At 38.0% G+C, this 18,572-nt stretch overlaps 1 protein-coding gene across 2 annotated transcripts; it reads left to right on the top strand.

Moving 5' to 3' along the window:
• Positions 1-173: 173 nt before the first annotated feature.
• Positions 174-18,554, top strand: LOC103027670 (tripartite motif-containing protein 16-like). Of its 2 annotated transcripts, XM_049479019.1 has the most exons (7): positions 174-841; positions 3,209-3,304; positions 7,663-7,896; positions 8,538-8,727; positions 10,044-10,091; positions 10,954-11,007; positions 15,728-18,554. In XM_049479019.1, exons 1-7 carry the CDS (start codon positions 251-253, stop codon positions 16,252-16,254), a joined length of 1,740 nt encoding a protein of 579 aa, XP_049334976.1. In that variant the 5' UTR covers positions 174-250; the 3' UTR covers positions 16,255-18,554. The 2 variants fall into 2 exon arrangements, with proteins under 2 accessions (XP_049334976.1, XP_007260549.3); XM_007260487.4 differs by lacking the exon at positions 10,044-10,091.
• Positions 18,555-18,572: the final 18 nt, after the last annotated feature.

Genomic DNA, 18,572 nt, shown 5'->3' on the forward strand with positions numbered 1-18,572 from the left:
CACTGTTTGTTCTGCACTGTTAAGTTGTACACATATAAAATTACAGTAAAAGCCACTTCACTCTAAAACTCACAACAAGATGTTAAATGACTGCTCCACATCTGTTTATAATTCCGCAGAACTCTCTTCAGCCCGTATATCTCCACGCCCCTCTCTGTCAAACTTTAACTAATACGGAAGCAGAAGCCACTCCTAAGTTTAGAGAAAACGAAACTTATCCCACCTGTTCACTCCCAGTTTGTGCAGGAAGATGGCAGAGGCCAGTATTGCAGTAGATGAGGATCAGTTCATCTGTCCAGTCTGTCTGGATCTGCTGAAGCACCCGGTGACCATAAACTGTGGACACAGTTACTGTATGGTGTGTATTTACAAACACTGGGATCAGGAGGAGCAGAGGGGGGTCTACAGCTGCCCCCAGTGCAGAGAGACGTTCACTCCGAGGCCTGTTCTACGCAGAAACAACATGCTGGCTGAAGTGGTGGAGAAACTGAAGAAGACAGAAGTCCGAGCTGCTTCTCCTGCTCACTGTTACGCTGGAGCTGGAGATGTGGAGTGTGATTTCTGTACTGGGAGGAAACTCAAAGCCATCAAGTCCTGTTTGGTGTGTCTGGCTTCTTACTGTGAGACTCATCTCCAACCTCACTATCAGTCTCCTGCCTTTAAGAAGCACAAGCTGGTCAAAGCCTCCAAACAGCTGCAGGAGAAGATCTGCTCTCAGCATGATAAACTGATCGAGATCTACTGTCGTACTGATCAGACCTGCATCTGTTATGTATGTATGATGCAGGAACACAAAGAACATGATACAGTTGTATCTGCAGCAGAAAGAACTGAGAAACAGGTGAGAACCTTTTTATATTTAGTTCATATTAATGGTCCTTTTGACACACAAGAATCACCACTTTGCAGTAAACCATCAGGAGCTTACATACAGATAGACATTCACATTGATGTTCACAAACTATTTTAATTACAGAGAGAGGATGTAAGGGTATCAGAGAAATATGATCAAATAACCATTTAGATTTATGCAATATAATTGACATCAATATTTATCAAAGTGATACCTTCTCAAATATTTCATCCATATATATATACCCGTGAGGTTGTTTGAATTATAATGAAAAAAATATACAATGATAATAATAAAATTCCTCTCTGGCCAGATTTTGTGTACATTCCTCCCCTGTCTCTCTCGCGCTCGGCGTGTCTTAGTTTCCGCCTGTTCTCGTTTTTCCGCCCGTTCTCGGGCTCCCTATTAGAGCTTAGATCGGGCCCAAAAAATCCGACCCGACCCAGCCTGAGCCCGTGCACGTTCTGCCCGAGCCCGACCCAACCCGACCCATAATTATGAGCCCGAGCCCGACCCGATCCGCCCCATAAACTGGCTGTTTTCGGGCTGTTTGAATGAGCGAAATATAATGAGAATTATGATAATTAACACTGTAACATAGAAGCATAGAACTATTATTTAATTAAAATGATTTTTAAGAACAGCTACACACAGTGCTGCAAGTCAAACGCGGACAAGCGGAGTTCACGTGCGCCCAGAAAGAACTACGTTAATTCGTTTTTCGAGGCTGGATAGTTTTTAATAGTTTTCACACATCTTATCAGAGAGATCAATCTAAGAAACAAACGAGAGAGAGAGTGATTTGCGTGTTCCAGTGTATGAGCTACTCACAGGTAAAGGTTCTCACACACTGTATCTCCTGTTTCTCTTTTATCTCTCTCGCACTCATATTGTAATCCCACCTAATTCTGCAATTTCCCAGTGTTTTCTGTCGGATTTTGTGGCTAGCGCGAGCGTGAATCCGACTCCCTGCTGAATCCGACTCTGCTTCGCGAACAGAATCGGCACAACACCGCCCGCTGTACAACAGCGCTTATAAATAAATTAAACATGAAAATTAGGGTTTTCTATCAGTAATTTTAGTTAGTTTTATAAACACACAATACAGTTCCAGTTAATTACGTTTTTTCTTTTAATTATCGTTTTTATTAGATTCAGTTAACACAAAGTTTTTTCACTTTCAGTTTTCGTTATTTCATTCGTTTTCGTTAACAATAATAATTGGTTACTTAGCAACGTTATGATTATCACACCAGAGCTTTATATAAATTAAAAATATAATTAAAAAACAGATGCCTACATCTCTTTTCTGGAGCCCTCGGGTCAGGTCAGTTTCGGGCAGAGAATCTAAGCTCTACTCCCTATCTCTTTATAAAGGGTTTTTTTCCCGGCCGCGTCCCAATTCACTAGCTGGGGTAGCAGTCTGCACAGATCTGATTGGCAAATGAGAGCATTTATTGATCTTACACCACACGTAATTGGTCTGTGCGTTTACTGGGCTGCAAAAATTGCTGAAATTGCTGATAAAGGAGATAAAATATTTATGCTAATATGTAGTGTTCTAAAATATCTATAAATGCACTTTCCTTTGAAGGCTATCCAACTGCTGGAGTAGTTAAAATATATTTATATGATATTAATCTAAATATTGATATTTAGATTCGATTTTTAAAACAAGGAATTACAGTGCATCTGGAAAGTATTTTTTTTCTTTTTCCACATTTGTTTATATTACAGCCGTATACCACAAAAAGTCCACACAGTATAAAAAAATATACCAAAAATATTACATGTACATAGTCCATGCGTAAAAAGCAAAAAGAATCATGAATTCCGAATTGACCGTTCACATTTATGTAACATGTCCAAGTATCCAATTTAGAATCACATATAAAAGTGTCTCAAATCTGCTTGGGCAGAACGTGCATGGGCTTGTGTCGGGTTGTTTTGTCCAAGGGCTTATCCTATTAGAAATCAAAGGCATATCCATAAATAATAAATCCTCTATCATTTGTCTGGATTTGACCTCTCAGTGTTCAAACAGTTGGTAGTAGTACTATCTGTAACAATGGTGCAGTGCACAATTACAGCTTCAGACCTGAAAGGGCCAAATATCAAACTTTAAATATCATAAGAGTTAAAGAGTTTTAAATCAGATCATTTTGCCAAACAAAACAAGAGATACTTCTTGTTTCTTCTAAATAAGGCCTTTTTTATGGGAAGCCAACACACATATACCAGCAGTTTTACAGCTTACAGCGGTAAAACAAAACAGTTTACCTTTTCAGTTTTTGTTAATATAAACCCAATGTAATTTCAAATTCACAAAAAGTTGAATAACGGATTTCTCTTCAGAGGGAGCTAAAGCAGCAGCAAAGAAAATCCCAGCAGAGACTCCAGGAAAAAGAGAACCAGAAGCAGGAGCTGAAAAAGACGATAAACTTTATTAAGGTGAGCATTGAGTGTATGGAGGACCAAAAATGACATAAGTATAAATGACATAAATAAATACATGCATTAAATAATTGTATAGGTAAATAAATGTATTTCTTATTTATTGATTTATATGTGCATTTATTTATTTATTGATTTATATGTGCATTTATTTATTAATTCATTTATTTATTTCAACATTTATTTATTTATTCATTTATTTCCACATTTCTTCGTGTATTTATTTATTTATTTCAACATTTATTTATTTATTCATTTATTTCCACATTTCTTTGTGTATTTATTTATTTATTTCCACATTTCTTCATTTATTTATTTCTGCATTTGTATGGTAATTAGGTAGGCGGTCCTATCCTCGCTCTAAAGCAGGATTGGTTGCGGCTCGACACACAGCAGCACAGCAGCTCACTCGCGGCCCGGGACACACAGCAACACAGTGGCTGTGTTTTACACAGTAATTCGTGGGCGCTCCAGTACACCCTACACAAGTGTTTTACACACCAGTACACAAGAGGACAGTGGTGTATACACCAGTAGACCCTAGAGAACAGTGTTTTACACACCAGTACACAAGAGGACAGTGGTGTATACACCAGTACATACTGTGTTGTTCAGTGTGCCGGCGCACACTCCGGTGTGCTGCTGTGTGTCCCGGCGCACACTCCACTGTCCTGTACTTCCGGTATCAGTGAGACGGAAAAAAAGCGACGGCACAGCAACATCGCGGCCATAACCCCTACTGCAGTAACAACTGCTGAAAATGAATGAGGGTCAGCAGCTTTAAAATGTTGCCGCTGCAGGCCAAGGCAGAATCAGTAGAGCCAAAACTATTGCAGCTCAAAAACCAATCCTGCTTTAGGACCGCTTACCTACGGTGGCCGAGAAAGCCCAACGCAGTGCAAATTGAAAAGCGCTGCAAAAGCACAAAACACATCCATCAAAATTACAACACAGGCGCAGCAAATAGAAAAACGCGCTGCAAATAGAAAAACGCGCTGCAAATAGAAAAACGCGCTGCAAATAGAAAAATGCGCTGCAAATAGAACCACAACACAACGGAAGTGAGTCACAACACAACGGAATTTTCCCGGGGGACCTTAAAAGATACTGTACCAGCTAAGCTGCGTCTTCAGTAACGTCGGACTTCACTTAGGGTTGCAGCGGTAACCGGTTTCACGGTATACCATGGTATTAAAATGCACGGTTATCATACCGTGTGTGTTTGCTTATTACCGGTAAAACGCAAGCCAGCGGAGAAACTCACCCGCGCATGCGCAACTCTGCTCCGCTTCAGCTGCTCAGCACACAGCGGTGAGAACAGCAGAAAGTGCATCAGACTAAACAAATCTCCGTCCGCCTAAAAAAAGGCTAAACTAAAATCAGCAGTGTGGGACTATTTCAGAGACCCGCCGAACGCACCCGAGGATGGTTATCCGATTTATAATCAATGTGGCCGTAAAGTCACAGCTAAAGGTGGACATACGTCAAACCTGTTCTCCCATCTCCAAGAACACCACCCCGCCGTGCAGCGCAAAGTATGTGTTTAGTTTATAATTTTAATCTGAACATAAATAAAATCTCTTTGTAGTCGTGCACAACCCATGCGGTAAGCGCCCGCAAAAGCGCTGAGTTATCCGAAATTTGGGCACGCAGGTACAGGCGTGAAGTGCGTGCTACGACGGATTCACGTGTCCGTGTAAAGGTGCTCGCCGGACTGGATGTGAAAGACGGCATTCATTTACATGCGTTAATTTTCAAATTCTGACGTGCCTGTTTTTCATGTGTTAAAACCAGACTCAGAAATAAATCCCCTCTATCTGGTTATATACCAACTTGGCAGTAAAACGGACGTTTACAACAGTTGTTGATCAGACACTGACCCAGGCTCAGTTTATCAGATATTAAATAATTTAAACTTAAATAATTGTACTGAATAGTTTAAACACAGGATCTTTACTTCTTAGAGGACATGTAATGTGTGACACGTGTGTGTGTGTGTGTGTGTGTGTGTGTGTGTGTGTATATATAATTATATATATATATATATATATATATATATATATATATATATATATATATATATATATATATATATATATATATATATATATATATTATATACACCCTTAATGACCTTAAGAGTAGTGGAAAAACCTGGTTTCCTTCACCTAATGGTGTACAGTTTATATTTTTTAAGGAGACATTATCTATATAGTTGTTCCAGGTTTCTACAATAAATAGTTAATTGAACAAAAAAACTTTGTTGTAATTTCTTTAAGGGTCAGTTTAATAATATATGTAACAAACTGTGATACCGTGATAACCGTGATACCGCGGTATTTTCTGAGACGGTTATCATACCGTGAAAATCTCATACCGTTGCAACCCTAACTTCACTATGTGTACAAAGGACAATAAGTGGCAAACAAGGCGTTTTTTGAAGCAGAACTTTTAATAAACATAACTTACTTTTCAGAAGCTTGTTTGCCACTTATTGTCCTTTGTACACAGCTGGTACAGCATCTTTTAAGGTCCCCCGGGAAAATTCCGTTGTGTTGTGACTCACTTCCGTTGTGTTGTGGTTCTATTTGCAGCGCGTTTTTCTTTTTGCAGCGCGTTTTTCTATTTGCTGCGCCTGTGTTGTAATTTTGATGGATGTGTTTTGTGCTTTTGCAGCGCTTTTCAATTTGCACTGCGCTGGGCTTTCTCGGCCACCGTACTTACCTAATTACCATACAAATGCAGAAATACAGAAATAAATAAATGAAGAAATGTGGAAAAAAATAAATAAATACATGAAGAAATGTGGAAATAAATCAATAAATAAATGTAGAAATGTTGAAATAAATGAATGAATAAATAAATAAATGTTAAAATAAATAAATAAATAAATGCACATATAAATTAATAAATAAATATATACATCAATAAATAAGTGTATTAATTAATTTATTTATTTACCTATACAATTATTAATGCAAGTATTTATATATTTATTTATTTATTCATTTATATGTGCGTTTATTTATATATTTATTTATTTATTTCAACATGAATTTATTTATTCATTCATTTATATATTTATTTATTTCAACATGTATTTATTTATTCATTCATTTATTTCAACATTTCTACATTTATTTATTGATTTATTTCCACATTTCTTCATTTATTTATTTCTGTATTTCAGCATTTGCATAAAAAAAGAGTGTATGCCATCCAAAATACCTCTTCAGCTTTCAGATGACCAGAAATGTTCCTCCAGATATTACTAAATGAAGGAGATAAAATATTTATGCTTATATGTAGTGTTCTAAAATATCTATAAATGCACTTTCCTTTTTTAGGCTATATAACTAAGGTGAGCATTGATTGGAAAGGTTTCAGTGAAAATGCAAATTTAAAAAAACATATATATATATATATATATATATATATATATATATATATATATATATATATATATGGTAAAGGAATTTATTTATGAATTCACACAAAACCATCCTGTGACATATCATGAAATAAATCCATTTTTTACAAAAATAAGTATTGAGAATGAGAATTTTCTTATGTCAGCAAGGACATATAAGATTTAAGTTATTGTAATACAATATATTGTCAAAATGATCTACTATTATCACTTATATGGCCACAGGTGTATAAAACCAAGCTTCTAGTCATACAGACAGTGTTGGGCACGTTACTTTGAAAAAAAAATTAATTATAGTTACTAGTTGCTTCTCCAAACTAGTAACTGAGTTACTCCACTATAAAAGTAACTAGTTACCAGTAAAAGTAACTATTGCGTTACTTTTTTGTTACTCGACCCCGTAACCCCCACCCCCCCTCCCCTGTAAAGATCAGCGTTAAATTGTCAAAATGGTGTCTATCGCTTTAAAAAATACTGTTTAAATCACTACAATATTCTGTGTGTGTGTTACATTATGATTAATTAAATAATTAATTAATGCTACTATGTTAATTCATTTGCTAGCTAACTAGCTGTGTGTGCATGTGTGTAAGAAGAAGAGAAAGAGAATCAGTATTTCTATTTATTTAATTTCTGTTTTTTGTGTTTTGTGTTTTGGCAGGATTGTTTGCCTAGCATCAGTTCTCAGTCTCCTTATTTGTGTGGTTGAATTAAAGAGAATTTCTGCAGCCACATTACAAAAATGTTGTGCAAAGCCTTGTAACATGATACACATATGCACATATGTTTCCTCAAAGTTCTTGTTTGATTTTACCAGTTGCCTCATTTTTTAGCTATGTCACATCATCACTGTCATCCTGGCAATAAGGATAAAAAAAGAACTTCAATAAGGTGTGTTTGTGTGTGTGTGTGTGTATTATAACAGTTCTCTGCACAGTCAGCAGTGGAGGACAGTGAGAGGATCTTTACTGAGCTGATCTGCTCCATTGAGAAAAAGCGCTCTGAGGTAACAGAGCTGATCAGAGATCAGGAGAAGACTGAACTGAGTGCAGCTGAAGAACTCCTGGAGCAGCTGGAGCAGGAGATCACTGATCTAAAGAGGAGAAACACTGAGCTGGAGCAGCTTTCACACACAGAGGATCACATCCACTTCCTCCAGGTAACCAAACATCAAAAAATGGGCCTTGTTGACACTTAAAAATGTTGTAAAACTGTGGGATTGAAAGAGGCAATGCATTGTTTGTATAGTAGTCAAATGCCTGGATCTGTTTACAGTTAATTAACTGGGATTTTCAGAAATATACCTTTATTTACTTCTGGATTGCTTCAATACTTGCATCTGTAATGAGTTGGTATTCTTGTAGTTGTGGTTTAATGCCAAAGCCCATGTAGAGTGCCACTGTGAAAGGTTTGGATGATGGTAGGATACTGTTTCTTTTAAAATAAATGACTTTTATTAAATCTTTACTTATATCGGTACCTATTTATATTTTAATATGTGAGGCACTTATATACATTCATATATTTCTTTAACTTAAAAGTTAAAGACAACAAATGTTCATGTGTGACAATTTGATAGGTTTTTCTCTCTAGTCTTGTGGTTTGTGTCTAGAGGTTAGAGTCACCATCTGCTACAAATGTTTACAATAAGCTATTAGCTATTAGTGTTTGTGGAATTGTATCAGTATTTCTCTAAAAAACCCATCATATACTAAAATGAATGCCCGTTCATACAGCGATGTCATTTCTTGTACTTCTTTATACCTTCATCTCTCTTTATTGTATTTGTTCTCTCTGTAGAGTTTCCAGTCTGTGAGTGTCTCTTCTGGAGGTGAGGATTCACCCAGTGGCACTGTCCATCATCATCTTTCATTTGATGGAGTGAGGAAATCTCTCTCTGATCTGAAAGAGAGACTGGTGATATTCTGCAACGAGGAATTCAATAAAATGAATCTTCCTAACCAGGCAAAGTGTACAGGTCAACGTAAAGGTATGTGTTTATTTTCTCCATAATAAAAAAGGAGAACATTTTCAGTTGTCATCTAATGTCTTTCTACCATATTTCTGCACTATAAGGAATCGTCAGTGCACGTTATAATCTCGTGCACCTTATGTATAAAATATACCAGTCAGGTTGTAAGGAGCAGTAAAGCCACTCCACTAAAGTGCAGCGTTATACAGGAGTTTCTGTAGCACCGAGGCTAGAGCACTATTAGCATTAGCTGCTAACAGCAGTGCTAGCTCTGTCGCCATTCAGAGGTGAGAATATCAGACTGTAGCCTGTGTGTTAACCATGTTAAAACAACAAGCTATGTGGGACAAACTGATAGTTGATAGCGCCCTGGCTTAGTGTAGCGCTGTCGGGCAGCATTTATTACTGTGCTGTTGAAAATATTGGAAATCTAAGCTTACTTGTAAATAAACGGAAGCTCTTTACTCCCCCAAATAAACAGTTTTTAGGTGAGAAATCTGTGTAGATTAACAGAAAATGTTTTTTTGTTTACTTAGTTAACTAGATGAAACAGTAAGAGTCAAAAAACACTTAATGAAAAATGGCTTAATGTGGGTTTTCTTTCCACTAAAAACCTATTATAAGGAAAAATCTTAACGTGGCTTAATGTACTAAAACAATGAGCCAGGAACACCAAACACTGCTAATTTATTTTACTGCATAATAAACTTAATCATAATCTTCATAAAATAAAAAACCCTATAACCCACAATACTGACCTGTTGTAAAATCCAGAGAGGCTAGAAATGATCAAGCTTGTTTAGTGGAGCTTGACCTGAACAGCAAATAATGTATTTTGAGTTTGATGGTGTAGCTGATCTGTCAGTATAACCAGGGTGGTTGACCACTATAATTAGAGCTCTTACCGATAGAGTAGCGTGTAGAACAGCCTCTTTAAAGCTAGCATTTTCCTTATTCTGACTCTAAAATGATCTTATAATTCAGAAGATTCAGTGTTGTTCAGAGGAAAATGTAGACAGAATAAAACGTACAGGGTTCTGAACATATTAATTTATCACAGAATGTGCCCATTCTTTTTCCCATAGTCAAAAATCGCTTAGACATAGAACCCCAAATATGGGCATGCGAGAACTACAGAATGATGCGTGACTGCAGTGATCTATTGTCGCTTAAAATGCACCTTATAAATTGTACGTATGAAAATAGACCGGAAAATAGACGTTCATTAATAGTGCGCCTTATAATACAGTGCGCCTTATAGTCCTTACAATGTGGTAATCATGCAGCCCCCTGGTGTAGTATTGCAATCTCACATCTTTAACCATGCCTTACAGAACTGCACCACAGCAGAAAGAAAGAGAGACGTGGTCATAGTAAGATTGGTGAGTTTGTGACAGATTTACACGTTTTCATTCACTACAAAACATTTGGGTTGTGACTTACTACATCGAGAATAGCAATAGCACTCACTATTGCTGGACAGTTGCTTTAAAATGCTTTAAAATCTATATTTTACCCCTTTAACCTGAAGCCATCTTTAGTAAAATTTTATGTATGTATGTCCATATGGTCTCTTTTTAGTTTTTGTTAAACCCATTGCTCTAGAAAATGCTCTAAAATGACTTACTCTTATTTTAATTATTAATTCTTATTTTACATATTATTTCACTTACAGTGCCTTGAAAAAGTATTCATACCCATTCTTCACATTTAACTTAAGTGTACTGTATTTGTATTTTTTGTGATGGACCAAAACAAAGTGGCAAGTAATTGTGAAGTAAAAAGAAAACTATACAGTTTTTACAATTTTTAATAAATACAAATCTGAAATGTGTGGTGTGTATTTGTATTGTTCCCCCTATACCCTGGTTCACTTTGATACAATTCAATGTGACTAATTGCCTTTAGATGTCACCTGATTAGTAAATAGAGTTCAATTGTGTGTAATATATGGTCAGTGTAACTTCCAACTTCTATATAGTTAAAAAAAAAGTTTGGTATGTTGTAAATGCATAAGTCCAAGCAATCACACAGATTTTACATCACATATGCGAGTACTAAAGAAACACAGGTGGTGTTCATGGCAGTGTTGCAAAAATGGTAGTAGTATTTATTATACAGATTTTCAGGTGATCACTTTGACTTCATAACGTATTTTATATCTACTATTTTCTTTTTAATTTGAGCATATGATTGTCCTTTATTGTATTAAATCATTTTTGTCCTGTGTCTCTCCAACTGCAGAAGTTCCAGTGTCTTTACCCCCAGAGCCAAAAACCAGACAAGATTTCCTACAGTGTAAGTAAAAACACACACATACACACTTGTTGAATTACTTATGTAAATGAATGTGTGTACACTCATTAAATATTTAAACATACCTGATGGTAATTTAGATTCTGTTATTGACGAGGCTTATACAACAAGGAATAACCAACACATTATGTATACACATTAAACACCGGCAGACAAAAAAGAAAAAGAAAAAAATTCTGGTTGATTCAGTTCTCAATATTGGGTTCATAATTCAGTGTTTTCATAATACTGAGAAAAAATTTCAAATGCACTATCACGCTGCATTAACAGTGCTCTGATGTGTCAATGGAAAGCAATTTATCCTATTCACATTTTCAATGGGAAGCGTCGGCTCCTTCAGACACAGCCACGTGGTGCATCATGGGTCCGGCGCAGCGAGTCAATGAAAAGTTTAGCCGAGGTGAACTTTATGCAAATGAATATGTCCAACGCAATGAGTATCCAATTAGAGAGCAGGTGTTTGCCTGATATGTGTCCTCAGCACAGTGTATGAAAACAATTTTAGTTCTGCTTTCCAGTGTTCCAGAGAATGATGGAAGAAAAGCTAATTATTCTGGTTTCAGGCTTCCCTGTCCTTTATGATCAATCCCTAAGGATTTGCAGGGACTCTGATCAGCGTAATACAGCGTGGAGAAAAGTTGTTGAGATTGTTGGGGTCTCTGGTGGGCTTTGAAAATATTAATATATCATTTATTTGGAAAAGTTTGTATTTGTTAGCCCATATGTTGCTCACTAGACAGTGTTATGGAGTTCAATCGAACATTTATATTTATAAATATATTTAGATTTATTAGTTTATAGGTAATAAAGCTTGAATAAAACCATTTCCCATTTATTAAAATAATTGAATTGGACAACGCAGGAAACACCTTTGTTTTGCCTACATGCAGTGTAAATGCAGCGTTACTTGAATAGTTATATTATTAAGACATACAGTTTTGCTTTAGTGTAGGGGAGTGTGTCACATCTTGGCAACGACTGGAAATAGGTATAATGGCAGGTTGTACAATTTCACCGCTAGCGTTTACGATGGCAATGGAGGTGATTATTAGGGCTTCTAAGTGGGTCGTAGGCGGGGAGAGGCTGCATGATGGCACCCGGCTCCCACCAGTTAGGGCGTTTATGGACGATATGACAACATTAACGACCACGGTGCCATGTACCCGGCGACTGCTAGGGAAGTTAAATGATAATCTGAGGCTGGCTAGGATGAAAGTTAAAGGAGTGTATCAATCGTTAAAGGGAAATTGATACAAGAAAGGTTTATGATGGAGGGAGAAGTCATACCATCTATATTGGAAAAGTCAGTTAAGAGTTTAGGTAGGTGGTATACTGCAGCACTGAATGATAAAGAGCAGGTGGAAGGGTCATGGGCGCAGATGGCACTGGGGACGGGGGGGGACATGTCCCCCCCAGATTTATAGTGACCTCATCCGAAATCTATCATCTACAAGCATAAACGTTGGGGTTTTAATTTAATTAACTGTACGTTTGTGGAGTTTTGTGTTCCACAATGCCCTCGTTTTTAAACTAGGAAGCGTTCAGTTCAGAGGTTACATTGTTCGGAGCTCCGTGTTCCAGTTCCAATGTAAATTTAACGCACCTTCTCAAGTCCGGGGTTCTAAGGAGCTGGTAACTGCCTGTAGACTACAGACACAGGCAGTTACCAGCTCCTTACGGTACGTGTCCACTAGCACTTTTTTCAACGCAATCCGCTGCGCTGGATCTCCTTGCTCGTTTTTGAATTAAAATGAAGCAACAGAAGTAGACAGTCATAAGTTTAATATTTTTATTTTTTTACCAACCTCACTGTAACCTATAGCTCTATAAATCCATATTCTGCCGCTTTCAGCTTCTCTTCTGGGGTTGAAAGGCACCTGTTCTGTGTGTGTGTGTGTAAGAGGCTTGTGTGTGTGTGAAGACGCAGCCTGCTCTTCCCTCATTGGCTGGACGCAGCCTGCTCTTCCCTCATTGGCTGGACGCAGCCTGCTTTTCCCTGATTGGCTGGACGCAGCCTGCTTTTCCCTGATTGGCTGGACTGGACACAGTGCGGCGGCCGGATTTATTTGAATAAAGTTGAGCCGGAGGGCGGAGCTGCGTTAAACACTGCGTTTAACATTGTCTTCCTGGTCTTGCCTAGGCTGTAGCAATGAAGAAACAAAAAACAATAACATATAACAATAACAATATTCTAAAGTTTATTGCAGCATATATATATATATATATATATATATACATATATATATATATATATATATATATATATATATATATATAATTTTACAGCTTGGTCCCCCCAGTTCAAAATTTCCATCTGCGCCCCTGGGAAGGGTTGAGGACAGAAATGGTGGAGGCCATTAATAGAATTGATAAGTCTTTTCTGCCAGTTAAATTAAAATTGTGGTGTCTGCAGTTTGGTTTGTTGCCTCGTCTAAGGTGGCCACTTACAGTTTATGATATTCCGATTTCTGAGGTTGAGAGGTTAGAAAGGGTTATGAGCAAGGCTATAAGGACATGGTTGGGGGTGCCGCGTTGCCTTAGTAGTGTGGCGTGGTGTGGGAGAGGGATGCTGGAACTGCCGTTGACGAGCTTGGTTGAGGAGTTCAAATGTGCTAAGGTAGGACGTGAAATGCAGTTGTTAGGGTCAAAAGACGGGCTGGTTAAAGCAACAGCACCAGTGACTAGGTCTGGGAGAAAGTGGAATGCTCGAGAAGCTACTCAAGCCGCAAGGAGGGCACTGGAGCACAGGGATGTTGTGGGGCAGGTGCAAAATGGGAGGGCAGGATTAGGTTTAGGTGATTCTTGGAAAGCATTCGGCAAGGCCACATCACCTGAGAAAAGGCGTATGGTTACAGGGTTTATTCGTGAGCAGGAGGAGGAAGCAAGGAGGGCAAAAGCAGCAGGGCAGAGTAAACAGGGGCAGTGGATGAGATGGGAAAGTGTAGAGAAGCGGAGAATCACCTGGCGAGAGTTATGGGGATTGGATACAGGCCGTATAAAGTTTCTTTTGGGAGCTACATAAGATGTTCTGTCAACGCCACAAAACCTTGCTCAGTGGGTGGGTGAGGATCCAAGTTGTAAGCTATGTGCAGGAAGTGGCACGCTGAAGCACATTTTGTCTGCATGTAAGGTGAGTCTATCCCAGGGGCGCTACACATGGAGGCATAATCAGGTACTTAGATCTCTTGCAGGTGCACTTGATAAGAAACGGTTAGAAGTTAATAACATGCCCGTGGTAGGTTGCAGTAGGGTTATCACGTTTGTGCGTGAGGGGCAGCATAGTGGAGAAACAGCACAGTGCTTGAAAACTGCTGGTAAGTGGGCCAATGCACGAGATTGGAAGTTATTAGTGGATGTAGGTAGTAAACTGCAGATCCCAGAGTGCATTCTGGTTACAACCTTGAGGCCGGATGTAGTGTTGTACTCTGAAAGAAAGCGGATAGTGTATTTTATAGAGCTGACTGTTCCGTTTGAAGACGAGGTAGATGGAGCTTATGAAAGGAAAAGGCTGAAGTATACAGACTTGGTGGCTGAGGTGAGAGAGCGTGGGTGGCAAGCGTATATTAGACCGGTAGAGGTAGGTACTAGAGGCTTTGTTGCGAAGTCTGCCACAAGACTGCTGTCTGAATTCGGAATTAGAGGTCGTGTGCTAAGGACTGTAGTGAAGGAGTTGTCAGATGTAGCTGAAAGATCTAGTCAGTGGTTGTGGTTCAGAAGGGCTGAGGCTGTGTGGGGAGTGAGTTTGTGCTTCTACAGCAAGCTTGGAGGGGGGTGGGTCTGGGACGCCAGACTTCACTGTTGAGCCTTCTGGAGGTGTCGTGGGCCTAATTCAGCGAAACACTGACGAAGGAAGGTGCCTGCCTGATGACCCCTGAGAAGAGCTTGCACTGAAGTTTGTGTTAGAGTTTGTATGAAGGGGATTGGTGTGGTCCTGCTCTTGTAATAATTTGTCTCATGAGTTTTTGTAGACGTCTGAGTACTTGGCAGTTGAGGCACGGACCATGAACATAGTTCGCTATGCTTCTGGATTCTTGTCGAGCCAGTATCAGATGGTAGTGGTTGCTGTGTTCTGCTCACGCAACTTATAATGTGATTTATTGTTTGTGATTGTGCTTAGGTAAGTGTGTTGTTGCCATAGTTAAAGGAAGTGAGCTTAGATTAAGGAGGGATTCTGTTTGTTCATAGGTTATTTTTTGGTAGGTCTGTTACTTGGCAGTTGAGGCAATGGACCATGAACATAGTGTTAGGCTGTGCTTCTGGATTCTTGTCGAGCCAGTATCAGATTGTGGTGGTTTTGCTATTGTTGTTAGTTGAGTGAGTAGTAGACCCTGGCTGAGCCCTATGCATAACCCCAGCTGTTAGGTGCAGGATTTGTCAATTTCCTGTATTATATTACTTAGTTCACTATCAGTTTTATTTTCAGTAAAATGGGCAATGTGGAAAATGCAGATCAAACCAGGCCTTGATTGTGTGGTTCTATCAGCTATTGTTGAATGATGGTTCTTGAGGTAGTGCTGTCTGAGGGATTCTTGTAATTTACATACTGAAATTCCTCCTGGTTCCTTGGATTGTTTTATGATATTGTGCACTGTCAAGGGAAAAATATGCAAATCGTTTACAGTCTTTCTTTGTGGAAGACCTTTTTGTGTATACTGCTGTTATGAGAATTAATTCCAGAAGTGTTTTTCTTTTTATTGTTTAGATTTCTTTTCGCTGACTTTGGATCCCAACACACTATATCATAAGCTCAGTGTGTCTGAGGAGAACAAAATGGTGACATGGAGAGGAGGAGCACAGCGTTACCCTGATCACCCGGAGAGATTTGACCACTGGCCTCAGGTGTTGTGTAAGGAGGGGATGAGCGGACGCTGCTATTGGGAGGTTGAATGGAACAACGGTGGATGGGGAGTGTCCATTTCAGTCTCGTATAAAGACATTTGCAGGAAAGGAAAAAGAGATGAGTTTGCATTTGGAGGAAACAGTAAGTCCTGGAGTCTGCTGTGTTCTTCCATTCTCTCGTTTTGGCACAATAACGTTGAAACTAAGATCCCAGGCCGGTCATCCTCCAGAATAGGAGTGTATGTGGATCACAGTGCAGGAACTCTGTCCTTCTACAGCGTCTCTGATACAATGACCCTCCTACACACAGTCCACACCACATTCACTCAGCCCCTCTACGCTGGATTCTGGTTGAGGAAGGGAATGTTGAAGTTATGTGATCCAAATTAGTCTGATTAGTAAGTTTTAGTAATTAGATTTGAAAGTCAAACTTAAAAGAGGAAACTTGCCTTTCCTGATATGCTGACATGAAAAAATACCAACTCATGCACTAATGCAGAATTATGCCATTGTAAAAGGTGGCATCTATCAATGCATCAGTTATTAAAAGTGTAAGAGGTTAGCTGGTTCTAAGTCACAGTATTAAACATCTACTCTTAATTGTAAAATTGACTGTCAAGTTACACAGTACTTTTTATTTGATATTATTTTGCTGTTTAAATGGTAATTCTTAATAAAATGTATGTACAAATCAAATCAGTACAGTATTAAGTAGTCTATACAGTTTGTTTTTTAAGGCAAATGGTTTGTATGTTTATGTAATGTAAATTAAATCGATTTTACAGTGTAGCTGACACCTAACCATAACTTAATGTTGATGCTATTGTAAAAGTTAAGCTTAAATACACCAAGACACAGCGGCTGCATGAAAATGATTAGGACTGAATGTTATGTTTGAATGCCTTAGTATTTTGAAATCTGGGACATGTAACAAATGTAATGGGAAATGGGCTCTAATGGCTTGTTAATATTCTGTAATAACTAATTGTTTTACAGAGCTTGGCCCATTACAGTAAAATTTGTAAACATGTGAATCTTATTCAAATTTGCTTTATTATTGGTATATTTAAATTTTTAAAAATACAATCATTTCCACACACACACACCCACACACAATGTGAAAGAGATTCTGAATAGAATCCTCAGACCCTCTGTTCTTGGACTCTTTGGAGCAAAGGAAAGACAAAGGATGCAAAATATCTCCTGTGCACTTGTCGGTATAGGTGGCTCAGCGGTATAAGCCTCCGGCCTTTTGCCTGTGCAGTCTTGGGAGTGTAGAAGGTTGCCGATTCAAGACCAGATCGACGCAGCCTTCTTGGTGTACCTCAAAATTTTCCCTTTAGTTTGGCTGAGAAGAACAATACTGAACTAAAAACAAAGAATGCAAAAGCTCCCCCAATCACTTGTGGGCTTAGGAGGCGTTAGAGTCCTCTGTCCCTTTGCCCTTGGTTTTTTTCATAGCGGCAAAGGTTGCGGGTTCGAGATGGGGGCTTGTTTCACAAAAGCGATTTGCGACCTTTTCCGCTTGCAGTTCGCAATTTCTACAGGAAGCGCGTTTCACTAAAAATATCGCTCGCAAATCAGCTGAACTTCAGTGACTACTTCAGAGCTAACGCAAATCCGGGTTTGCGCTAGCTCTGAAGTAGTTGCAGAAATTAAGCTGAATCATCAGCACTGTAACAGTGTACAAATTAAATTAAATATTAGGTCTTGTCCACTAAAATTAAGCATTTCAATGTAAAACAGTTTGATAAGTCACCCATGAAAACACTGGGATGTTTGCTACGTGCCACTGCGTTTTAGTTTTGGAGCACATTTTTGTTCTAACTTTAGATTAAGCGATGATGAGTAGACTGTATTCATTTATAAATTTAATTTCATATTCTTTTCATGTGGTTAATTTAGTGCTCTTACTCATTGCTACAAAACTAGATAAAATTGTAATAAATTGTTGATTTAACACAAAGTAAATTGAGTAATTGGTATTAAACTATATTTAAAATATTTCACACCCATTATTTCTTCATTAAATACATTTTTGGAATTACTCATGTTAAATAAATGTAATGGAAACAAACACTATTTTTGCACTGAAATTATGCATTTCAGTTGCATCGACATTTTCCATTTAATTTAAATACAGTTTATTTTGTGTAGAAATTGTTTAATGAAATCTTACATTAAAATATACATTTCAATACAATACAATACAATGTCCAAGTGCTCAACATATTACAAAGATTATTTACAACACATCAAAATTTGTCCCCTTTTTTGCTGATAAATGTCCATAGTCCTTGTCCTTTTGAGTTCCGTTATGACCTGTTTAAAAATATTTTCACTCGTAATATTTTGATTCTTCAGAACAATTTTCCATAGTTTTTATTTTACAAAGCAAATAATCAGCCAAAGAGTTTCGCTTTGAGATATGGTGAGGCTTTCTTTAAAAAAATGCCGTATTTTTTTACTTTTAAATCATAAGTAATTTTTATTTTGTCGTTTATTTAATGTACTTTGTTCCATACTTACTTTTCGTGATCTGAAACAATAAAAAAGGAAGTGATCTAAAGTTTCTATTTGGGTACAGTATGGTATAGGACATGTCGGACTGTGTATTTTATAATTCCATTTTATATAGTCTCTTACTGCAAGTCTTTTGTTTGTGATTAACCGTATTACATCTCTAATGTTTTCAGATATTGCTTTAT

The sequence above is a fragment of the Astyanax mexicanus genome, chromosome 1 (assembly GCF_023375975.1).
Source record: "Astyanax mexicanus isolate ESR-SI-001 chromosome 1, AstMex3_surface, whole genome shotgun sequence".
Lineage (NCBI taxonomy): Eukaryota > Metazoa > Chordata > Actinopteri > Characiformes > Acestrorhamphidae > Astyanax > Astyanax mexicanus.

Excerpts from the sequence above, each read along its gene's own strand:
- LOC103027670 (XM_049479019.1), top strand. The coding sequence starts at position 251 with ATGGCAGAGGCCAGTATTGCAGTAGATGAGGATCAGTTCATCTGTCCA. Across the intron at positions 8,728-10,043 it reads GTGTACAGGTCAACGTAAAG|AACTGCACCACAGCAGAAAG; the intron begins GTATGTGTTTAT and ends CATGCCTTACAG. Across the intron at positions 10,092-10,953 it reads ACGTGGTCATAGTAAGATTG|AAGTTCCAGTGTCTTTACCC; the intron begins GTGAGTTTGTGA and ends CTCCAACTGCAG.